Consider the following 26003-nt stretch of genomic DNA (forward strand, 5'->3'; position numbering starts at 1 on the left):
CTCGTGCACTAGAATGGTAAGATTATTTTATTTATGTAGCGTTACTCAGTCTCATCGTACACAGCAATACAATGGTGCACACTTGTGACACTGATTTCCCCGTTTGAGTATTCTATACTATTTTTACTTGATTGTTGCTTTTTGGTTTTATGATTCTTTAATTTACACCATTACATTATTTGAGGTATCCCGAAGGCAGTATTATTTTTACATGTTCCCAGTGTTTGTTTTTGATAGTATGCGGCGTTATTCCTTTTTGTGTTCTTTTCAAGCTTCTAGATTATTGGTAACATTGCTTGTAGGCAGCTATCATACGAATAAATCTCACATTTCTCAGTCTGCTTCTTGCAGTTGCTGTGATATCAATCTCTAAATAACTCTAGTCTGTTATTTGCTGCATGGGCTGTTTACTTAGCTAAATAAGGAACTTTACGAATTTTGTTTGTATATTGTAGTCATTGTTTATCAGTTTCTAGTTCATTAGGAATTGTATGTGCAAACTTTAGTCATTGTTGGGGTACTTTAATTCAATTTACTTAGTATTTTTTATATATTTTGCTGAATCTTGCACTTTTTCAATAAAGTTTTGCTTTGTCGTACTGTCCTCATTTCATGCACACTTGGCGCAAAAGTCCTGGCCTGGACGCTCGTCCAGACGCGCCCATTTTTTCTTAGCGGGATTTCATTTCCATTTTGGTTATAAACATCGTTTCTGCATACCAAAGACAGTATTCTAGATTCATTTTCGTGGACAAGTTAATTTTTATGTGACTTGGTACAGGATGAGTCGGCGTCGATAGGCAACAGTGCTTGGCACTGCACCAGTAGCTCTTTTGCACTCGACACCGACGCATAGACTCATCTGGAACCCGCGAAAATTAACTTCAGATTATCGTAAACCTTTCAAGACCATTTCTAGACCAGCCTTTTGATAACGTCTTAAAAACGTTTAGAAATGGGATATGAATAGCTTTGGGAAAGGGCTTATGTGTTTCTTTCCCAATCCTACTTCTAGACGAGCTTTTCGAATACGTCTTTAAGACATGTTATAGATCGTCTCAGAAAAGTAATTAAGCCGGACATTACCCGATGTATACGACGTTTTACCGACGAAGTTGTCTAACTGATCTCTTCTTTAAACCGTTTTTATCGTCTCAGATAAACGCTACGAAAACGTTATGGATCTCTTTTGTGCTAACTGGGCTTCTCTTGCGTGCGCGAGATTGTGCCGCGATCGCCGGCTCACCCTCGTGCGCTGTCACTCGCACATACGGCAAACAGCGCGCGGCGACGATATTATTGCCCTTGGACTTTATACGTAACCTCACGGTGACGGCGACGGCAGAAGTGCGCCTGGAGTGTCTATATAATTGCTATTGTCATAAAAAAACGCACCCAAAAATTTGAGGGGCGCTAGTTTACTTGTCGCCATACCAGTCGACTCGCGTCGTGTGTAATTCGTACGGTACTGAACCTCAGGTAGAGAACGCCGGAAGCGTTCTCTACCTGAGGTTGGCGGCGCCGATGCTCGGTTCAACCGTGAGCTTCGCGAGCCATGAGCTCGGGGTCCGCTTGCCGGCGTTGCCGTACTGCTGCAGCTTTGCGAGCCCTCAGGTCCGGGTCCGCATGCCGGCGTTGCCATGCTGCTGCAGCTTCGCGAGCCCTCAGCTCCGGGTCCGCTTGCCGGCGTTGCCGTTTTGCTGCAGCTTCCCGCGCCCTAGACTCCGGGTCCGCTTGTTGTCTGCGTCGCCGTGCTGCAGCAGCTTTGTGAGCCCTCGACTCCGCTTGCAGTTGAGCCGCCACTCTCGCCTTTTCACTAATAGCGGGCGCGCCGTTATCAGAAGCGACCATTATCATCCGTGGCTGAAGAGAGAAAGACAGCGCGCGTCGGGAACGAACGCCCTTGTGCACCGCAGCGCCCCTAGCGGGCTACATGCAAACTAGAGCTACGGACGAGTTAGAAAGAGAGCGCGCGTCGGGAACGAACGCCCTTGTGCACCGCAGCGGCCCTAGCGGTCTCCATGCAAACCAGAGCTACGGGCAACGGACGACGAGGGACAAGGCTCGGCCCTAAGGTGCTTCGCCCCTAAAGCCCAGACCACACGTACGCTTGCAAACGCGCGCAAGCTCGCGTCCGCGCTCCCATGCATGCGCAGATGGTGCGGCACGGCTCGTTCGCATCAAAACGCGGCGCGATCTTGGTGATCAGCTCCTCTCAGTTATCGCGCGCCTGGGCTGCCTCGCGTCGGCGCGCCTGGCTACGCAGCGACTGCGCGGTACATTCAACTCCCAGTTAAGCAGATTTATACCATGCAAGAAAGTGCTTCTTCTTCACTTTTTCTGCTGATCTAATAGCTCCAAAAATATAACAATTACGTTTATAGATATCGAAGCATGTCGAAGCACTGTCAACAACTAAATACGAAGTGGTGTCTGCCAAGGCGTCAACGAGTGAGGCCAGTGAGCGCGCGCTGTCGCGCGTATTTGTGGATGCAAACCGCCATTCCTCGCTAGGCGCGGCAGGCGCAAGGCGCGTAGACGCGAGCTTACGCGCGTCCGCAAGCGTACGTGTGGTCTGGGCTTCAGAGAGCGCGCGTCGGGAAGAACGCCCTTGTGCACCGCAGCGCCGTTAGCGGACTCCATGCAAACCAGAGCAACGGACGACGGTTGACAAGGGATGGACAAGGCTCGGCCCTCAGGTGCTTCGCCCCTAAAACACGGCCCGACAGGGTGCGCTCTGTTTATCCAGGATGGCGGGTGCGCACCGGTGTGGTTGGTCGAGGACGAATGGGCCCACCGGGGCACACCAGTGCGCGCCGGAGTAGTCGCGGAGTAGTCGTCTTAGTCCCGAAACGAACGCAATGTGAAAGAAGGAAACGCAGAAGCACAAAAACCTTTTGCATGATGTCGACAATCCTGCACGTGCACGCACTGCAGGATTGCGACATCATTGGCAGACGCGCCGGAAGCGCGGGACTCGAGTGGGAAGCTTGTGAGCCACCCACGGCCTGCCGCAGCTGTCTTTGAGTGTGCTATGTGTTGTGACATGCGGCTAATGTGTTCGCCGCATAACATGGCCCTAGGAACGCGTCGTTGACTACTACAAAGAGAAAGCGCCGAGGGGAGCTACTGCAGGAGCTACAACTTTAGCTGCAGCAAGGCCTGGTGCGACTGCTGCTGAAGGTGGTCCGCGAGGTCGTGTTGCCGAACTGTGGCCTCGCAAACATTCGAGCATTCGGCGTCAGCTAGTCACAGCCACCGTCACCCAGCACCTCAACCTTGGCTCAAGAAACAGCTAGGACTGCCGTCGCCTACACAGCTTATAAGGCGGATGACACAGCTCATTGCGACGGTGCTGCAGCTCACGAGTGTGAAAAACGCATAAGTAGCCATGTGCACTGGATACATACTTTTAAATAAACTGAGTGATTCGTTCATCAAGGCTGCTGCAGTTAACTGTTACAAGCACAGTCGACTCCACTTTATTCGACCCTTCGGGAAAAGAAATATTTGGTCAAATTATCCGAAAGGTCGAATTATCAAAAGCCTGCCAAATGCAACGCGACGCCATGATGAACGGACGAAGCACACTGCTGAACCAGAGCCTCCTATATTATTGTAGCGACAGGTACATTACGCCAGCTTTTCGCCTTTTCGCTGTCGCCGCATTTTGAGCTGTGGCCGCACTGTGACATCACACCAAGGGCCTCGATTCTCCGGCGACTCGCCTCGTCGCGGTCGCCGCGCGGCCACCGCTCCTGCCGTTGGGCACTAAGCAGTAGGGAAGTAGTTTGAACCTGGTTCTTCAGCGGAACTTTGATGAGTCTAACTACGCCATTGACGATGTCACCACAAAAGCCCATTACTTTACGGATCATAGAAGCGTATTGATTGGTGTGAAAAATACAGTTTTACCCGTTGGTTGACCACAACGTCTCTCCTTTCTTAGTCTAGTGGGAAACCACTAAAGTTTAATAAAATGTCTCACTACAAGCGAAGCCTAAGCGCAGCCGGGTGTCTGTAGCTATCGCTACTCGACTAAGTTTAACCAGAGCTAAACCACAGCCAATCTTTTCAATGCCAGCCAGATGCGGCCGATCAATCGGTTCACCACCCTCTCCTATTGCCCTTTCCTACTCTCTCCCGTCGGCTAGCGCTCGCGCCTGCTTTACGGTCATGGGGGAGAGTACGCTCTGGGTGGCGCCTCACGACGGAAGTCGGAGGAAGTAATCCTGACAGACGCGTGAAGCGTCTACCGCATCTCCTCAGGAACGGCAGCGGCGCGCGCTCAGTGGCTCAGACTAGAGTGATTTGATTTGATTTGATTTACTTTGATTTGTCTTTCCAAGAAAGAAAGGAGCAGTCACAAAAAGCTACTGCAATGAGTAGCTTGACGGGGTGACAGCCCCCTTAGAATGAGAGCAACGGACAGTGCGTAGGACAAAAAAAATATAAAAACTAATAAGATCGGAGAAAATGAAAAACAATATATACACAGGAATAATTATACATGTTGGTAGAAGATTGTTAAACATTAGGATAATAGGAACATGATGTAACCAGTTTTAGCTACATTAAACAAATTATGAAATAAGGCAACATAGAGAAAAAAGCGGGAACATTGGAAGGATTGGTGCAAATACACAGTCGAATGAAATCAAGTAATGTTATAGAAAATTTACAAGAACAAGTCACGAAGCTCTTGCCATGTTATGTTTGCTATTTCAACACCATTTTTTGTTGTAACCGGTTCAACAGTGAAGGTAGCTGGTATCGAAGCATCTCTTTACCATAGTTAGTACGATTTCGTGCTACCTCCCACTGTTCCGGATTACGTGTGCTATATGCAACTGCGTTGATCTTAATATTGGTTATGTTTTGCAAAGCGTTGTCCTGTTTTCTTGTGCATAATTTGTAGTGGCGGAAAAGCCTGTATTCGCACAGTGATGGAACCCTTACTATGCGTAATTTGGCAAACAATTCAGCTGTATGGGACAAGTAGGGCATCTTACAAGTTAATCTAATAATTCGCTTTTGCAGTAAAAACAATTTCATAATATTAGCATTTGTGGTTGTGCCCCATACAAGAGCACCATAGTTCAGAGTGGAAGAGAATAGCGCGTTATAAAGAAGTAGATTTGTGTTAACCGGAACCACTGAACAATTTTGCTGCAGGAATCCAATAGTACGTGAAAGTTTTTTAAGCAGGAAATCAACGTGTGCATCCCATGACATGGTGGCAGAAAAAAAGACGCCTAGAGTTTTGAAGGACTCAACGTATTCAAGCGATATACCATTAATAAATAGCGGATGCATGGGGCACACCTTATGACGCGGATGAAACATCAGAGTTTTCGTTTTTGCGGCATTTAAACCAAGGTGGTTTTGTAGGGACCATTCGTGAATTGACTCAAGAGCCATGTTTGCATGATTTACTAAATCAACAGCGGAGCGACCAGAGAAGCAAATGCTCGTGTCGTCAGCGTAGATAATGTACTTTACCGTCTCATCAACGCTGACGATGTCGTTGATGTATAAATAAAATAAAAATGGGCCCAGGATGCTGCCTTGAGGTACACCTAAATTAATCTGTCTTGAGGAAGATGCGTGTCCGTTAATTTCTACATATTGTGAGCGGTGTCGTAGGCACGATGATATTAAGGAGTGTGCGTTACCCCTAATACCATAGTGATTGAGCTTCTGGAGAAGAATGTGATGACTAAGGCTATTGAAAGCCTTTGTGAAGTCTAAAAACACACCTAGAACTAGGTTGTGATTTTCGAAGTTTTCAAGTATGTACTCTTTTTGTGCAAGAAGTTCCACTTCTGTTGATTTATTTTTTTGGAAACCATATTGTACTGGGTTTAGAATGTTATATTTGTTAACGAAGGATGCGAGTCGTTTAAGTATTATTTTCTCTAACCCTTTTGAGAAAATTGCCAGGATGGAAATAGAACGATAATTGGAAAAATCGTTTCTGTCACCTTTCTTGTATATAACAGTAACTTTCGCACATTGCATCTTACGTGGGGACACTCCGGTTGTAAGGCACATATTAAAAATATGAACTAGACAGTTCGCTATGATATCAATAACGTATTTAACTGGTGTAATTTGTATTCCTGATGGATCGAGAGACTTGTTGTTATAAAAGACGAAAATAAAAGACGAAACAACCTCGCTTTCACTGAGCGGATCTAGGAAAATCGTGTGCTCGTTATTATATTTTAATGTTGGGATATAATTATTCGTGCGCAAAGGGGTGAAAGATACAAAAAAGTTATTAAATGCGTTAGAAAGCTCCGAGCCTTCTAACTCCATTCCGTCCTTTACTAGTTTCGTAAGCGGTTCAAGAACATGACCAATTACCGATCTTAATTTTTTCCAAAGCTGTTCAGAACTCCCTTGAGAAGAGCTGAACAGATCGGTGTAATATTCCTTTTTGGCTAAGCGAATATTTTTGTTGGCGCGGTTTCTGAATGCTTTATAAGTTTTCAGTGCTTCGGCAGACCTTACTTGAACAAACGATCTGCAAAATTATTCGCGTTTTCGTATTTGGCTGAGCAGTTCATGATTCATCCACGGTTTCCTACACTTTCTTGACCTACCAGATGTTTTGTAGGGAGAAAATTCATCATAAATGCGCGATTTTGCGTAAAAACTTTTCATAGGCTGCATCTGAGTCGTTCTCTTTTAAAACATCGTACCAGTCTACGTTAGACAAGCAGTCGCGGAATTTTAACAGCGTGACAGGGTTTATTTCACGGTGCACGAAAGAGTGCTGCTTTTTTTAAAGTGTTAGTTTGAGACAGTGAAATGTACACAGGCAAGTGATCACTTATAACATAATTAATAACGCCTGCCTTAATGTAAGAGCTGTTATAATTGGTTATGAAGATATCTAATGTTGTGGCTGTGTTTTCAGTAGTACGTGTAGGTGCAGTTATTACATTGTCGCACGATACTCCCGGGAGCACCGACAACGGGGTTTGCAATGATGGGCAACCAGAGCGTGGATCTGTTAGACGTGGGGCCTGGCATAAACGTTATCACTTATATTCGGACAAGGACGAATATTTGACCTTTTTGAACAGTGAATTCTCGAACCATATAGGAAAAGCACATACTATTCGATTCGTATTCGAAGTACCAAATATTCGGGACCCTCTAAATAAAACAGATCATTACGAATTACAGCCCCTAGCTGATTCGTAAAATATTCTTGAGCATGTTGCATGCTGCCACGAAGTCATTTATTCGGTGTCCAAAGCTTTTGTCTCGCTGCAAGTCTGTAGTCTTCAGAATTTGTGCGAGCGGTGGCTAGCGCGAGGTTAGTTTAAAGAAAAAAGACTGGGCATACGCGTGAACTGTTTCATGCTGGAGTAACCAGGTGAAGCGGTGAAGCACGTCACTGAATTTGCATTTTTGTGTGCCCGGCTGATTCACTCTGTGTAGTTGCCACGGGGGGAACATCCAGTATAGCTGAGCCGTAAAGCTTACGAGCCCACCCCTCCAATAGCGCAGATTGCCGCAAAAGCTCAGGATGCATGATCATCATTGCTTTTCTTGCTCGTCTCTTTTCGCATGTCTAGAGGAGCCGGCCAGAGCAAGCTATTGCTCCGGCCAACCTATCTGCCTTTCTCTAAATAAATGTATCTCTTTCTTTCTTTAGGACGTGATACGGCGACGCCGCTGCAGCAACGGTGAAGTGCAGTGGTTCTCTAAAGTATCTGAATACTTCACCTGTACGCAGTCGGTTCGATGGTGCTAACTTGGACACCTGCGGCCTTTAACGTTCGACGTAGTCCATCCGCTAGGGAGACACATGCGTGCTTCGACATGCAGTAAGGCACTGCCAACGAAGCCGTCATGCGACCTGCAGTAAAAAAAGAAAAAAAGAAAAAGAAAAGCGGATGAAAGACACGCTTTTCTCCTATGCAGTTCGCCAATGCCGCCCGTATCGTAATCAACAGAGTCATGACGGTCACAATGTCAACATGAAAGAAAACAATTGGGCCGAAACATGTATGCTTGCATACCAGACTTGTACACGTGGCAGAAAGAAAGTAGCCAGTTACAATTACTCCATTTAAATTGTAATTGATTACAGTGCATAATTACTGCCCGAAGAAAGTGATTGAGTAATTACTAAGAAGAAATAGATTACATTTACCTTACTTTCCTTCCCACATTTATTAACATTGCGCAAATACAGTGAATAGAACGAGCTGGCCTGCATGTTTCAATGCATCCACCACAGCCTTTAAAACGTTGTTTATCTTCAAGAACAATTACTTGTCAAAACTTGCGTTGGTCGTGTGCCCTGATTTTCTTCCGAAGGCATCAGCAACACCACTAAAAACTTGCTCGATGTGCGTGCTGGAGGGAAGGACAGTGTTGTTACGTACGAACACATGCGCACAAGATGGCGCGTATTTCATGCCGCGATTAGAGTTACTGTATATGCTCCCTTTCGGGAGCAGTTGCGCATCTGATTGAACGCGCCGCTCGCGCCCCTATTCGCCAAAGCTGGTCACATGCGCAAGAAGCATTCTTTTCAGGGAAAGCCAACTTCACGGCTGCGCCTGCACCATAGAGTTTCTATAGCCTGTACTGCCGCCCGCCACGCCATCGTCGTCGCGAGCCTCTGTGCGCTGCCGCCCGCCGCGCCACCTGGCCTTCGCGGAATGAAGGAGCAAGCACATTCGGCAGCTGAGCCGCGCCGCATCCTGCATTCAAGAGGAGTGGCTTTTCTGCTTAACACGGATGCGTCGGCGGGCAAGATGGCGGACCTATGCGCAACTCTGCTCCCGTAGGAAGCATATAAAGTACTCTAGCCGCGATGTTCGCGTCTGTGTCCTCTATGAAGCGCAACGTTTCGTTGCTGCTGGGGCTAGGCGCTCCCGATAGGGCTAGCGAAAAACTGATCATTCTAAAGATCAAACTAAAAATCGTCTGTAGGTGATTCTTTAGGAACAGCGTCCGAAGCGACCATTGCTATCGAGCCATACTAGCACCAATTCTACTTGTCGGCCAACATCTGGTAGGCCTCCTCCTGGCGCACTTCACTCTATGATAATTGAAGCTTTGAAGTGGGTTTCTTCGTTGAAGGGTCCGTGAGCAGCCACTTCCGAGCGGGAAAAGGCCGGCGCATGCACGAAACAAAATAATACTTAATAAACTTAAAGCATACTCAGGAACGTTGTGCACCGCTAAAGGCGACAAATGTTCCACAAACACGCAATCAAGCTGGCATAGCGACGGCGCGCGCTCACGAGCTATCCCTGCGGCCCTGGAGAGGCTCAGGCCGCATGCACTTCATACAACGCCCCGCAGCGCCTCCCTTTTCAGCTGCTACACCGCTGCACTGCTTGCTTACATAGCATCGACCACGGTGCTATCGTTGTGACGTCACGGGACTGCTTGTTCGATAAACCTGCAGCCGGCGGATGGCGCATGCTCAGAGGCAGGTTGCCACGAAGTGATGTCGGTGATCCCGACAACTTAAACAGCTAGTTGCAACGAAGGTTAGCAATGTTCACGTTCCTTGAAAAGCTGGATAAAAAAATTAAATTGTGGGGTTTACGTGCCAAAACCACAATATGATTATGAGGCACGCCGTAGTGGGGGACACCTGAATAATTTTGACCACCTGGGGTTCTTTAACGTGCACCTAAATATAAGCACACGGGTGTTTTCGCATTTCGCCCCTATCGAAATGCGGCCGCCGTGGTCAGAAAATCTGGCTAAATCTGTAATGTATTCTAAAAAAATACTACATGTTATTCAGCCTTAAACATATGTTCATGGGTTAAAATTGCAAAATTAGGTGTATAGTAGTCACGTATAAATCAGACAGATAGACACATATATGTATTTAACTGTAGAAAACTTCTCTCTATATCACAGAGATCATAGAGGGCACTAAGCGGAGAATAGTTGCGCAGGTGGCGGCGTCAACGGCACAACAAGAAGCTTCGCCGTCGCATCGCGAAACTCGAACGAGACATTGAAGCCCAAAGCGCCACACTCGAACGCCAGCAATGGGGCCAAATTTGCAACAGCCTGAATGGCCAGATGGGCTGTAAGAAAACGTGGCATCTGCTGCGACACCTCATTGACCCCGGTAGTTCCAAGTCGGCAGTACGCAAGCAATTCGAGCGTATAATCCACCAATATCCGGGCACCGACGAAGAGCTGCTGGAGGAGCTCGCCAATCGGTACATCAATACCTCCCACCAGAATCAGAAGAGCAGCAGCGCTAATGCAACAACAGTACAACTGCCACAATACACTGGAATCCCCAACCAAGAACTGGACGCCGACATCTCGGAGGCAGAGGTCGGCGCCGCGCTCCTCAAGCTGCGTACAACATCGGCGCCCGGCCCCGACGGTGTGACCAACAAGACGCTGCGAAACCTCGATTCAATGTCGGTAGGGGCCATCACCAAGTACATGAACGAATGCTGGAAATCCGGACAATTACCCCCGGAATGGAAACACGCCAGAGTCACCTTTATACAGAAACCGGGCAAGAAACTCGACCTCGGAAATCTTCGACCCATATCTCTGACCTCTTGCTTGGGCAAGCTAATGGAACACGTCGTGTTCTGCCGTCTACAAAACTACACGGAAGAGCATAACCTACTTCCCCCCACTATGCTAGGCTTCCGAGCTCACCTATCCACCCAGGATGCCCTCATCCAACTGCACCATGATCTCCTAAGACCAGAGAGTGGTACAAGCACCAAAGCCTTACTCGGCCTAGACCTTCACAAAGCATTTGATAACGTGAAGCACACTGCCATAGTAAACAGCTTGGCCGAGTTGCAACCGGGAGAACGCACGTTCAATTACATATGCGCTTTTCTATCCAACCGTACGGTCGAACTCTCGGTGGGCAATCTAGTCTCCAAACCGATCAAACTCGGAGATCGCGGCACTCCTCAAGGAGCAGTTTTATCACCTTTCTTATTTAATCTCGTAATGAAGTCGCTACCATCCAAACTCGACAAGATACCCGGCCTACGACACACTCTCTATGCCGACGACATTGCGCTCTGGACGACCACGGGATCCGACGGACAAGTCGAAGAGACCCTGCAGAAGGCAGCCGACACAGTCGTCCAGCATGTGAGTGACGCGGGTTTAGAGTGCTCGCAGAGCAAATCGGAGATACTAATACTGCAACCCCCAGACCGGCGCAGAATAAAAACCCCACTACCCAACATTAATGTGTACGTCAACAACACTGCAATACCTCACGTGGATCATATCAGGGTCCTGGGCCTTTTTGTACAAAAGAATCGCCACAACAACTTCACCATCGATCGTCTCACAATAGCAGTGAATCAGACGGTCCATTTAATCACCCGAGTGAGGGCACGCAAGCAAGGTATGAAGGAGAAGGAGCTACTCCACTCCTTTGTCATCTCAAGGCTCACCTACGCCCTTCCCTACCTACATCTACTCCAAACTGAAAAAGCAAAACTGGACCGCCTCATTCGCAAAGTGTACAAATCTGCGCTGGGGCTCATCCGTACCACCCCTACCGAGCACCTCCTATGCCTGGGGTTGCACAATACCGTGGAAGAACTTCTAGAAGCACACCGCATGGTGCACATTCGCCGACTACAGGGAAGCAAGACAGGCCGTTGGATCCTGGACCGCATCGGGCACAGAGTGTCTCCAACGCACAACGATCCTGCCACCGTTCCCCCCAACATCAGAAAGAGATTCATCATCAAGCCACTGCCAAAGAACATGCTGGCAGGTCATCACGACGGCAGACGAAAAGCAAGAGCTCAAGCCCTGCACAAAACCCACGGTCCAACTCCGAAGCAGCATACGTTGACGCTGCTCAATATTCCTTGCCACATAACACGTACGCAATTAGCGTAATTAGCCTCCCCAAGATAATCAACAGCAATAACAACAACCAATTTACTCCCCGAGCAACACCAATACGGACGGCCTGTTCTGTGCGTGCCCTCAACTCGGCGGAGGCAGAAGAGGCGGCCATTGCCCTCGCTGCAGCAGCCGGATTTACAACCATAATCAGCGACTCAAAGACCGCCATATCCATCTTTGCACGTGGAATCGTGGCCCCAGCCACACTACGACTACTGCATCCCCTACTCTGCCCTAAACAACAAGATAGTGAAGAAGAACCCACCCCAATTGAATTGATATGGGTCCCGGCTCACGCAGGGAACCCGGGGAACGAGGCGGCCCACCGGTGTGCTCTAGGATTCGTCAGCCGAGCGGTGGGTCCCGTCTCCGACCCAGGGGACCTGGTCAGCGAGCCACTGACCACATACCACGAAATTGCCCAATACTACCGCCTCGCAAGACGGACAAAACCCCCACCTCATCCCAAGCTCACCAAGGGACAAGAAGTCACCTGGCGCCGACTCCAAACGCACTCCTTTCCCAGCCCACAAATATACGCACACTTTTACCCTGACTTGACAGATCCACACTGCTCATTATGTGGGTCCATAGCCTCATTCAATCATATTCTCAGGGACTGCAGAGAAGATCTCCCCCCACCAGATCTCCTGGCCGCTCCCTCGCCTGAAGCGTGGGAAGCGATACTCATGAACCCGAACCTGGAGGTTCAACTTCGGGCCATCAAAAGAGCTGAGGAGGTGGCTGTAAGGCACCACCTGGTAGCCACCCCTCACTAAGCAAATTAACAAAATAAAGTTATTTCCTCCTCCGGAGAATACTTGAGCAGCAGCTCTTAGCGCTTGTGAAGGCTGCTTAAAAGTGCTTCCAGGAGAGAGACAAAGCGAAGTTTATTATTAGAGAAAAACCGAGAGTTCGAACTTCTAAAAGAGGTGTTCAAATCTGCGAGCGTGCCATCAGTCCGTAACTGAAGGACGCTGCTTGTAGGAAGGAAGTAACCCACGTGCATATTTTCATCCCTTTAGACACTGTAGTTACCACCAAATTTAAGTGTTCAAAGCTGCTCGAAGCACAGGTTATTGAAAAAACTATTTGAATTACAGTGAGCGTTACCGAGTAATAAAGTGATCGTCAAATTACATAATTACCAGACAGCCTAATTAACTACAAGTGAATAATCACATGTAATTCGTTACGTACAATTCGGTTGCATATACATACTGCGTGATCATGGCGATCCGTTACAGGCATAGGTAGCGGTACAAGGTAGGTAGGGAACTTTTGAGGAAGAGAAAAAAGATTAAGGAGATGTATACAAAAATGACAGAATGAAAAGCATGCATAGCATACCTGATTAACTCATGCAGGCTAGGTGACTATTTGTCACCGCCCCTTTTCAGAGGGGATGCCAATAAAACATATTCATCATCACCATCATCATCATCGGGACAGCTCTGTAAGCTTTTCTAAAACATATATGTTTTATTACTTACACTTTATTAACAGGTAAGTAATCTGGAGGGGTTGTGGGCCATTTTATGTCATTTACGTACAGTACAAGGTTCCTTGAGCAGATAGCTCTGAGCTTTTCCGCAAACTACTTCGTGAGGTAGAAATGAGTTTACGCAAAACTTTGCTATCGTATCTGGATCGCTCAAGTGGCATTCATGCTCGTACACAATTATCCGTGCCGTACGTGATCGACGCGCGATTTTCGAAACGCTAGCGTTTGGTATTAGGAAAAATTAATTAAATTCTTTGGCTTCACATGTCTAAACCGCGATCTGGTTCTGAGGCACGCCGGTATAGGTTGGGACAGCGGATTCATATTGACCGAATACGTGCAGCCGTATCTAAATGCACGAGCGTTTTTACATTTCTCCCCATCGAAATGCGGTCGTGCCACCGGAACAGAACCTGCGGTCTCGAGCTCAGCAGCGCAGTGCCCTAACCTCTAAGCTATCGCGGCTTGTTTGATGCTTTTTTAGCCCTAGAAATCAATATCTTAGACGAGAAAGCACCGAAGGAGCACTCGAACAGAAACAATGTCGTGTTGACGCTAACAGTTTAATGCTTAACCAATGCAGAGCGGGCTCGTCGTATCGAAGCCGCGCGACGCTTTAAAGAAAGCAGGTCGACTGTTTAAAGGGAGGGACAACCAATTTTCAAGCATTCCCGTTTTCTTGGCGCGATGGAAAGCCTGTATGCTATGCATATAGGGTGTTTCACTTCACCTGGGCCAAACTTTAAAAATATGCAAATGATACGTAGCTGGACAGAACCAAGGTAGTGTTGTTTGCCGTCGTTTGGAGATACTGAGACTATTTTTTGCATTCCGCCTAACTACATAATTAGTAATAAATAATTAACCAACTTCACAAATAATATAATTACGTGAAAAGTGTCGATGAGAAAATTGCAGAGCAACATGAGAAACTCTCGACACAGCTTTATGTTGCTCAATACGTGATACATAAAAATGTTTTTTGGAGCGTGAAAGGTGCTCGCGAATACACGCAAAGTGCCTCGAGCGGCCAGTCGCGCGGCACTTTTGCGTGTAAGAGAGCGTAATGATTCTGTGTTTCCCAATTTTCTGACATGGTTCACCACTAAGAGTCGCCCCGCGTCATTTTTGCGTGGGTTAAATCAGTGCCTATTTAAAAATTCATTTCCTTATTTAATAGATGATACTATGTTTATACCTATTATTACGAGTCGCCATCTTTCCAGCGCCACAATAATATCATGCCACATTCCCGACGGTTGTCGGTCCCTTTAAAGAAGCCATCCTTTACATTGGTTTTCGCTTGATCACCTATGTGCACAGCTGAGTAGATATTGTCGCATTGTATTCTACATGTGGCCAAATTCATCCACCACACGCTTCTTTAGGTTATCGGGGACATACACGGTCAGTTTAGGATCCTCCAGTGTGTCAGATGCATGCGTCAGGAATCAACCCCTCCAAAGACGTACATATACACTTCGAGCACGCAACATCAAAAAGTTAACTGAAGTAGATCGGCAGATTGAGCGAGTTGGTGGTTTTCCATGTTACTTAAAAAACAGCGCTACCGACACAGGACACACAAAAGAGAGGGGACACACAAAAATTAACGCCCCCGGCTCTTCGTATGTGGATTGCGGCTTCAACAGAGGCATAGTGCGCGGTGTGTACGCTTCAGGAGCGCGGGAGGTCGGGTGCACGCACATTCACGGAGACCATGGAATTGATTAATACTTTTTTGCGCGCTGCATTTCGTGGCACTCACAAAGTACAAGCATACCAATTTTTTTAAATAATCGTAGTATTGCTGTTTGCTTTCAGTCACAAATGAGGGCATTTGGTGATTTCATATTGGTGCCTTTATTGTGGCCCGTTAAAACCACAGTAAAAATAGAAAACGCATTTCTTTCTTTCTTTTCCTGAACAATGCAGTTTGGTTACGCTGTAGTGGTAAAGCGGCCGTTTTACAGCTGCAGGGTTCTTAGTCCCACCTGCCAAGTGACAATTTTGCCTATAATTTTTTTTAACGCGGACAGGGCTTCTGAGCGAGGTACTAAAATTCAGAGCCCTTGCACTATGTGAAAATGGAAGACCAGCGAAGCTGTTGGTTTTGTTTAAATGTATATATATATATATATATATATATATATATATATATATATATATTTAATTTGGTGGTTATGTTAAATGATTGAAAAGAAAGACACAACACATAACTTCGTTGCTTACTTTTGTCTTGTTTTTTAGTTCCATTCACTTAGTCACAATATTGATCATTGCCTTATGGTCGCTATGGTAAGCTGCAATTTGTTACACATGGATTCTAGACACATTCTTGCTAAATGTGAGATCAATGCACGATCTGTTGCGTGTTGTTAGTACATCCACTTCAATGCAGCCCTTTAAGCCGAAATGTTCCCACATGAACGATGAGGTCCACGTTCCGTCGGGTCTGCTGATGTCAACGTTAAAGTCCCCCACGACAACGATGGCTGTGTTGTTGTAGAGAGACACCCAACCGAACACGTCAGTCGGAAAGGCTTTGATCTCTCTCTTTGAGGTTGCGGGAGGGATGTCATCATCAGCCCATATTTTATGCCCACTGCAGGACGAAGGCCTCTCCCTTAGATCTCCACTTACCCCTGTCTTGCGTTAGCGTATTCCAACTTGCGCCTGCAAATTTCCTAACTTCATCATGCCATCTGGTTTTCTGCCGACCGCGACTGCGCTTCCCTTCTCTTTGTATCCATTCTGTAATCCTAATGGTCCACCGGTTACCCATCCTACGCATTATATGGCCTGCCCAGCGTCATTTCTTCCGCTTAATATCAACTAGAATATCGGATATCCCGTTTGTTTTCTGATCCACACCACTCTCTTCCTGCCTCTTAACGTTAGTCCTAAGATTGTTCGTTCCATCGCTCTTTGTGCGGTCCTTAACTTGTTCTCGAGTTTCGTTGTTAACCTCCAAGTTTCTGCTCCATATGTTAGCAACGGTAGAACGCAATGACTGTACACTTTTCTTTTCAACGACAGTGGTAAGCTCCCAGTCAGGATTCGGCGATGCCTGCCGTATGCACTCCAACCAAATTTTATTCTTCTGTAAATTTCTTTGTCGTGATCAGGGTCCCCTGTGAGTAATTGACCTAGATAAACGTACTCCTATACAGACTCTAGAGACTGACTGGCGATCTTGAATTCTTGTTCCCTTGTCAGGCTATTTAACATTATCTTTGTCTTCTGCATATTCATCTTTAACCCAATTCTTACACTTTCTCGATTAAGGTCCTGAATCATTTGTTGTAATTTGTGTCCATTGTTGCTGAATAGGACAATCTCATCTGCAAACCGAAGGTTGCTGAGATATTCGCCGTTGACCCTCACTCCTAAGCCTTCCCAGTCTAAGAGCTTGAATACTTCTAAGCATGCAGTGAATAGGATTGGAGAGATTGTGTCTCCTTACCTGACCCCTTTCTTGATAGGTAACTTTCTACTTTTCTTGTGGAGAACGAAGGTAGCTGTGGAATCCTTGTAGATGTCGGCTAAGATTTTCACGTATGCCTCCTGTACTCCTTGATTGCGCAATGCCTTTATGACTGCTGGTATCTCTACTGCACCAAATGCTTTTTCATAATTTATAAACGCCATATAGAAAGGTTGATTGTACTCCGCAGATTTCTCGATTACATGATTGATGACATGGATATGATCTATCGTAGAATATCCCTTCCTGAAGCCAGCCTGTTCTCTTGGTTGGCTGAAGTCAAGTGTTGCCCTGATTCAATTGGAAATTATCTTCGTGAATATTTTATACAATACTGAAAGCAAGCTAATGGGTCTATAATTCTTCAATTCTTTAGCGTCTCCCTTCTTATAGATTAATATAATGTTGGCGTTCCTCCAGCTCTCTGGTACACTTAAAGTTGTGAGGCATTGCGTATAAGGGAGGGATGTATACCGCAGCAAGTACTGTGCCATCTTCTAGCCTAACGGCACAAACGTCCGCACAATCCGAGACGGGGGCATCATTACGACTGCGGGGTGGCGCTCATGCAGTCGGTCTTTGCATAGGTGGCGATTCCACCCGCCCGGGACTCGACGCTCTTGTTGCACGTCATTCCCCGTGTGCCCATTCATTGACAAGATTAGTTCAAAGGCGCGTTACAGGTCCCGCAGCCCACAGTGGTAAGTGCCATTGAGCTTGGACCCTTTCCGCACTATCACTAGGATCGGCCCACAGGATGATTTGTTTTGTTCAACATCTCGGATACATTTTTTTCGAGATCCTAGCCATAGACAGCTTTGCTGCAAAAGACAGCCTGATTTCGAGCTCATAACTGCTTACGGCAGTGCAAATGGGGTAGTAAGGGGGAGCGAAGTGTCGACATTGAGACCGGTGCTGGACCTACTGTACCACCTTGATATCGCGCACATAAATGCTCTAGAGAACATTGCCTCACGGCTAGACGTTGCGTTGATATCGTAGTACACTTTCCTCGTGAGACAATCCGTGCTACGTGCGCGGCATGCTGAACGTTGATAATTGTATTGTTACAAATGAGAACTTAGTTATAGTCATATTTTATTGAAGGGGCGTGGACAAAAAGGCCGAAAGAGACTTGACTATGTCCGTATCCTCTAGATAGCATACCGTGGAAAGTACATACTGTAACACAGAGATACTACACCCTGCAGTTCGGACGAGTAGCATATAAATAAATAGCAGAGCCTTGCGCGGAATAATGAAGGTAAGATTTAGAGTAATAAAAAATCATAATACTTATTGAAATCGGAAACAGCAATATGCACATATATACGCATAATGAAAAACCACACAAAATCTACCAAAGGGATGCCGAGAATATTAAATACGAATCTGCATCCTTGCACCAGTTAACAAAATTTTATTATGCAGGAATTCGAATGGTATGGAGACATCTACGTTTTCTACAGCCACGCTGTGCAATCATAACTTATAAATTTTTTCTCGAAGATGAAGCTGGCTTACCGAAGTAGCGGAGACTTACCGAACATGCTGGACACAATGACAATCCTTCCTTGCGACTTTTTAAGGAGCGGAAGAAACTTGACAAGCACGGCAGCGGCTCCGATCACATTTACGTCGAATAAGGCTCGTATCTTGGCCGCGCTGTGCCATTCCAGCGGACCGACAGTCATGACTCCGGCGTTGGACACCACCGCCCACAGAGCTGCATTGGAGAGCAATACTTTTGTTCCAAGACAAGTAGCTGAAGCCCCTATCAAGCTATTGGTTTAGCGCGGCGAAATATAGGGTGGGATTGTAGTGGGCTTCTCGAGACGTCGGTGACAGGTGTATTGGTTCGAACTAGGAAGCGCTGTGACGTAATTTGCGGGCCGTAGTGATACGGTAGTGATACAGCGTACGACGTTTATAAATAATGCAGACGTGGGGACAGATGTAAACGAATCACTTTTTTTTATTGCCGCCAAGGTCAGAGTTCAAAAATATTTCTCACTTTCCAGTAATGAGGCAAGGTGATGAGTTAGAAAGCAAGTGTAACATATGCCCTTCTCAGGAGAGCGTGCAAACAATGGGGATCGCTCGTGGTGGGGTGTCGCCATAAAACGGCAGCGACAAACTTCCAACGAAAGCGAATACCTTCATTTGCACAGTCCAGGGATCACTTAAGCTTCAACGACACGCCTTGCACCAGCTGATGCAAGAGGTTTAGCAATGGCTCGCAAAGGAAGGGAAAGACACGGCAGTTGGCGTCTCTGTAGGATGTTGAATCATATGGGCAGCGTCATTAGCACAATACGTGTCACGACAATTACCTTAAGCGCCACGCCAAGCAGCGGTATGTCATGCGCATTGTGTTTTTAACGAATGTCCTTGGTCCGTGGGATAGGTAGACTTGCTTTTTTTATTCCCGTTTTTTTTTTCTGGGATGTAGCAGTTGTTACAAGCAACTCCCATAATTAAGTCCAACATGTGTGAGCCATCTGCGAGTGCAGCGAGAAGAAAAAGAACGAAAACTTAATCATTTGTCTTTTGTCGCCAGCGAGCAATTCTTTGTCACCAACAAGCAACAGTTGCTACTCGCTGGCGCTTCTAGCAGTGTGATGTCTTTCAATGACCGTTTTAAGTGGCATGCAGCTCGACCGAAGTGCTCAGCCTTTAAACGAAGGCCCCTTGGTGGCTGTGGCACTGCAGTATAGCCTAACGTCAAGCAAAGAATACAGTGTATCCGTGTTGTTTTTCTTGAGTTGCATTGTAGCAAACGCCACTAAAATAAGATAACAATAAAATAAAAAAACATGATGATTTATGATGATGACATTAGCATTATCATCTGCGCAAACGCTACGGAGTCAATTGATTTAGTGTTTCAGGGTGAGAATATATAAAAAAGTAGGAGAGTTGTCACCGAGCCGCTGAGTCAGTTAGCATCGGTCAGAAGACGAAACAGACACATTTATCATTGTTTTTCACTTAGTTTAAGCATGGTGACCGTGACGCATACTATTACCATGTGGCCAGAAATAACGTAAGCAGGCGAACAGGATGACCGCCAGAATTACAATTTGTCTCCTATTTTAAATTTTCAAGCGTTAGTATCCATATCTTCATTCGTTTTTATTTACTGAATCACTCAATAAATGAATAAATAAATAATTAAATAAATAAATAAATATTTCATGTGCGCAGGAACAACTGGAGGTCTGAATGATGGCGCGCATGAGCAATAAATAATAATAATAAGTAAAACAAGTATGACCAATAGGAATGAGTTAAAGATACAATGAAAAGCATGGAAAAGGATAGGTACATAGTGAGAAAGTTTTCGGCAAGATAAGACAAATTGAGAAACGGGATACACACGCACACAATAGGTGACTGACACTTGTATGAATAATAGTGCTTGAATACCACTAAGTGGGTAGAAGAGAACATTTGACGAGGTGACGAAAGGAGAGAAAAACTATGAGAATACAGGAGAGGGGTGCAGCTAGAAAGGAGGCCGAAGGGGAAGCACGGAGTTTGGAACAGAAAGAAGACAACACGCTTTGAATTTGAAAGACATGAAAACGAAGAAAATGACAGTTGTATGGACTTGATTCTGTGGAGAGTCGAGTGTCTGCTGAAAGAAGCAAGAACGTGTAAGGGTCTATGTTCCCTCATAGGCTTCTGCAGGACCCGCAGTGAAACAGAAGCTAGTAGATCGATGAATTAAAATAAATCCATCAATCACTTTAGACAAAAAGTGCACGTTGGTGCGACCCCGCCTGTAGCTGAGTGACCGAAGTGTGGGATAATTATCCAAACTGCAAAAGTTGGTGCGTGAGATCAGAAAGAAAGTTTGTGTTGACATCTATAAATATTTGTGCATATGATAGATTAATATACTGCTTGACTTGCTTGTGGCATTCCACACCACACATTATGGGGATGGTGAAGATAATGAGGATAAAATAATATAATACCAATACTAAAAATAAATAACAATAATAATAATTTAAAGCGAATAAATTGATCGTATTTCAGCAGACTAATACAAAGTTCATCAGGAGTGGTAATCATTTGAAGCCAGTATACTCAAGTGCTAAGGTTGACGCTTTAAATGCCCGCTTCCCCATCGTTTCTTGTGATCGCTCAGCCATGAGATCGAACCACAGAATGCATAGTCTGTTGGATAACTGCAACTATGCCAGAATAACGAACAATCATTCTGAATTACGAAGCGTATGCGAAATACGCCTGAGGGACGGGATGACACCGTGATTGTATTCAATTTACAATCCATTTCATCCTTTTTCATTGGGTCCTACGCTGCCGCGAATCTGTCAAAGCTTATATCGGGCGTTCGGTGAGCTGAATGACACGGGAAAAAAATGAGCAAAAGAAAAGGAAACAAATGGGTTGCACTGTCCAGCAGAAGGACTAATTTGCAGCAAAATGGTAAAGGGCATGATCTGGCACGAATGCATGATGAAAATGAAAAACAGTGATAAAAAATTAAAAAAAGAAAGCCAGAACAAAGAATGACGGGCGAGATCACGTCATCCGCTGTTCTTGTGATGCGCTTCTTCTTTTAGCTCGGTTTCCCATCATGCGAATCATTTAGCAGCATATATAGATCCAGCACGTAAAGAAGCCAAAAAAGCACTTGTTTATTGTTTTTAATTCAAGTGTATAAATGTTAACAGAAGGGGAGGAAAAGGCAACGCCGGTAGGAGCCGAACCCTTCGCAGAAACCTCGCACCATCTGGTTCGGCTCCACCGGCGGCAAGCTGTCTTTTGGTCCACTTTTATTTCCCTTTACCTGATTATTACTACATCTCGAAATAAAAACAAGAAATAATTTGTGCTATGTCTTCCTTGGCATTATTAACTTCATATGGTTGTGACTAACATCGGGCCCCTCGGTTCCCCTTCTTATCGTTCCTAGCAGCTTAGAGTCACTCGCCCGTATTACTGTTGTCTGAGGTGATGGCCACGTAGGCTTCTTTGATGTCGTCCTCCTTGGTTACGTCCAGCTGTAAGACGCGCACGTTGGGAATGCGCTTGAGGATCGTGGCTCCGCCGCTGGAAGTACTGAGGCAACCAGCGTAGACGCGGAAGCCGTCAGCTGCTAGCCGGATAGCCAAGAGATGTCCAAAGCCAGTGTCACAGCCTGCGATCAGAACAGTACCACGGGCCTGAACACTTGATAGGCGTTTTCGAAGAAACTACATGAGGTGGCACACCAGCAATAAAATGAGATCGGCCTATATGAAAAGATAATGCTCACTGCAGCAGTTAAAATCCTAATTTGCTTTAGAGGAGCTAGCCGTAGCGTGAATGGGCATGACGCAGTCTAAATAAAATGACTAATCTCGAGACCCGAAGCATGGAATCCGACAACTCAACTCCGAGCAAGAATATGCGGCTCGAACGGTTAAGCCCTGAATCACACATTAGGCTCAACAACGCTCTTGAGTTTCATTGTTAGCCTGATCGCCTAACGCATTACTCTACCGCGATTCATTCATTTAAGGGGTTCAACTACCAAACCAACACCTTGGGGTATAACCATAGGTCGGCAAAATTATCAGAACTCACTCAGATTCACTCACAAACTTAATTTTTTTCCTTAAGGCTCACTCGGAGTCATAGGTGAGTATGATTGAGTCGAGTGAGTTTGCCGACCTGTGGGCACAACAGACACCGTAGTGGAGGGTTCACGGTTAATTTTGGCCATCTAGGCGTATTTAACCCCTACCTATATACTAAAGCACGAGTAAACAATTTTTTTCTACACTTGGCCCCATAGAAATGAGGTCGTCGCGGCCGGGAATCGAACCCACGACCTCGTCCTAAGCAGCAGAACACCATAGCCACGGAGCAAGTTCGAAGGCTCCATCGTTATTGCGCCACTGTGAATCGAAGAAAGAAAGAACGTCGCTGTTTGGCGCTAGTGACTGAAACTAACCTGTTCTCTTTCGCAACGCCGGCCCAGCGGAGGGGGACAATACTAGTGATGAAGACACATTAGTTTTGTATACTATAATGGAACAGCGAGGAAAAATGAAACGGATGATATTTAGGCACAGTTAAAGGTTAAACGAACGTAAAACAGAAGTAAATACATGAATGCGCTGGTGGCTTCCACACCCAGCGCTGTGCAACGACGGATATTGGCCATGTTTACTCTCGATGCCGCACAAGGTCTCAAGCTTCTTCACAAGACGTAGCGAGATTTGAGAACGCAAGAATAAATATACTCATATTTCCGCTGATAGCTACTCTGCCTCCTTTTTATAATACTAGCAATCCTTAATGAAGAAACATTAGATATAAGGAAGTAATTCTGGTTATTGCGACAAATGCAAGCGCTTGGCATCCATGTTCCCACACTCGTGTAGCGGGTGTGTGCATCCGCATATTCTGACAAACATTAGTTTCAATTGATTCTAGTACTGAAAATTTAGGGAAGAGAGAAGTGGGCTATCTCGACTGTCAAATTTCCATTGGGTTCTTGCGGCAAAGCTAATCGCCCCTTCAACCGCAGTTGCGGTCAACATTCGTCGCCATTTATGTATATAAAAATAATTCTACTTGAACCACGCATACAGTTCAACAATTCTTGAATTTTTTTACTTCTACATCTACCTACTAAATTATTCCTACCTATTCCTACCTACTAAAAATTCGGTAGCCATTGAAATATGATTTCATGCCCTTTAGCGATAGCTTGATGGTGGTCTTCTCTTATCTCATATACCAGCTGCTCATTAGTCCTGTGATAAATGACAAAATGCCGACTCTGAAGTGCTGCCTTAGAATCACAAAAGATGAGCCATTTCTGAGGTGTCTCTTGCAGAAGGTATTGTACAGCAGCACGCAGGGCAGCAAGCTCTGCCACCCTTGATGTTGTCACGTGTGACAGTTTGAACTTGCGTGTGCTTGCCGTAGCCGAAATGACAACGGCACCTGAAGAACTGGTAGATGAGACGGAACCATCGGTATAGATGTGTATTCGGTCCCAGTAGGTCTCATTCATTAATAGCAGCGTCATCTGTTTGAGAGCTATTCTTGGGTGGTTGGCCTTCTTTACTCCCGGAATACTTAGGCGCACCTGAGGCTGTTGCAGGCACCAGAAGGGGAATGAAGGCCTTGCTGCTGGGGTGTATTCTGATGAAAGGCAATCTGGATTGGTGAAGATAACTTCAGAAAACGTGGAACGAGGTCTCTGCGAAGGCAAGAACGCCAAGTGATGGGAAAGATGACGTAAATGCGCCCTGAGACAATCCACTGCAACGTATGTTTTGATCGGATGAACTTTGGCGAAGACGATTGTTGCAGGTGTTGACGCGCCGCGAGGAACTCCTAAGCAAGTGCGCAATGCTTGGCCCTGTAAGCTCTCCAATGAGCCAACATTTGACTTGCACGTATTGGACAACACTGGAAGGCTGTAGCTTAGGTATCCTAGAAATAGAGTTCTGTACAACTGAAGCATGGAGCGTACAGATGTGCCCCATGTTTTCGTGCACATGAATCTCAGTACCTGGGCAATCGACCACAGTTTTTTTTCTTCAGGTACGTGCAATGAGGGCTCCAGGAAAGATTGCGGTCGATTATTACACCTAAAAATCTATGGGTCTTCCCGTAGGCAATAGTGTGTCCATTAATATAGACTGGGTATGGTATCCTACGTTTTCGTGTGAATGCAACCAATGCACATTTCTCGGTTGATACAGTCAAGCCTTGTGCTTGAAGATATGCTGATGTCAAGGTTGCTGCCCGTTGTGAACGCGCGCGCACCTGAAGCCGAGTAACTGCAGAAGTCCAAAGGCAGATGTCATCTGCGTATATCGAGAGGCAGATTATCTTAGGTAAAACGTCAGCTAGTCCAATGAGTGTCACATTGAACAACGCCGGACTCAATACTCCTCCCTGAGGCACGCCGCAGTACCGGGCGAGCGCTTCCAAAGAGCCAAGGACGTGGTTTTCATGGATGATCCTTCGAAACCGCAGCCCCCTGATATCCATGATTTGCAGCCGAATGCATGTTCCGAAATGTGAACGCTAAATGCCTTTCAGATGGTGACACCAAGATAAGTATGTAGCAAAAATCTGGGACGATATCTGAACTTTGATGGGGTTCGTTTAGTGTTCTTTTTTTTTTCAGGGGAAGGGGTGTGAGAAGAAAGGGAAACTAATCACATTTTTCAACAACCGCAGAAAGTGTGAGAAAATGGGTTGCCGAAGAATCGGCAGGCTTAACGTCAATTGATCGGAGGTTGTATAGAGAAAGAATAAATTGAAGTGAGAGAGTGAAAAAACAGAACAAAATTGACAATACGAAAAAAAAAACAAAACAATACAGTTTGAAGATCTTGCAGGTACGCATTAGAGCTTCAGTACTGCATGTATAAAAAAGAATAAAAAAATATAAAAAAGGAGGTGCTTAGGTCCATGGTCTCAGATCTCGTGTCATAGTGAGCGTAGTTGAACTTAAGACGCAAATAAGCTTTAGTCGTTCTGACTAAATTACCGAAAATCATGTCAACCGGTCGGCGAACCACCGCATTGTCTAAAAGCTTGAAAGCATCGGAAACCTTAACATACAAAGCAAGCGCTCCCTGGAAATATGATCGCGACGCACGTACAGAAGTCGCAAAAGCGAGCATTAAAACATGCCGAGCCAGCCGCAACATAAGTAATTCAGCATGCACTTGCACCCAATCAAGATGGAGCAAGACCACTTAAGCCTCCGTGAGGGAATTAGGTCATCGGCTTGAAGGAAGGTTCGAATGGCCGGTTGCAGCGAGTCGTCACTTTTATTATTTTAAGCGGCCTCACGAAAACACCGCAGATAACCTGAGTGATCTTACCGGTTATGAGAACACTCTTTCCTTCCGGAACCACCAGTTCGTTGAAGAGAGCCCGGCGAACGCGCCACAAGAGCCAGTATCCAGACCAAAGTGTTAGCACAAACAAAACTACGTTGGTAGCGACAGCAAGTAACCACGGCAGCAGCAGAATGACTGTCCACAATATTATTCCCGCTGGAAAGGTTATTCTGAGCAGGCCCGTCATGTTGCGCGCAAGCACCGGGCG

General features: G+C 45.9%; 2 protein-coding genes across 2 annotated transcripts in view; both read right to left on the bottom strand.

Moving 5' to 3' along the window:
* LOC119437514 (retinol dehydrogenase 7-like) overlaps positions 1-18628 on the bottom strand; it is a 38036-nt gene extending 19408 nt beyond the window's left edge. The window contains exons 1-2 of the mRNA XM_037704522.2: positions 18445-18628; positions 7744-7876 (exon numbers count right to left, since the gene is read on the bottom strand). Coding sequence (XP_037560450.2) covers positions 7744-7876; positions 18445-18595 — 284 coding nt within the window. The 5' untranslated portion in view covers positions 18596-18628. The remainder of the gene's footprint in view (positions 1-7743; positions 7877-18444) is intronic.
* Positions 18629-21859: 3231 nt separating this feature from the next.
* On the bottom strand, positions 21860-26003 carry LOC125943703 (retinol dehydrogenase 5-like). Its single transcript, XM_049663172.1, has 2 exons — positions 25778-26003; positions 21860-22074 (listed from the first exon to the last, which is right to left on the bottom strand). Exons 1-2 carry the CDS (start codon positions 25980-25982, stop codon positions 21860-21862), a joined length of 420 nt encoding a protein of 139 aa, XP_049519129.1. The 5' UTR covers positions 25983-26003.

Source organism: Dermacentor silvarum, chromosome 1 (assembly GCF_013339745.2).
Source record: "Dermacentor silvarum isolate Dsil-2018 chromosome 1, BIME_Dsil_1.4, whole genome shotgun sequence".
NCBI classification, from domain to species: Eukaryota; Metazoa; Arthropoda; class Arachnida; order Ixodida; family Ixodidae; genus Dermacentor; species Dermacentor silvarum.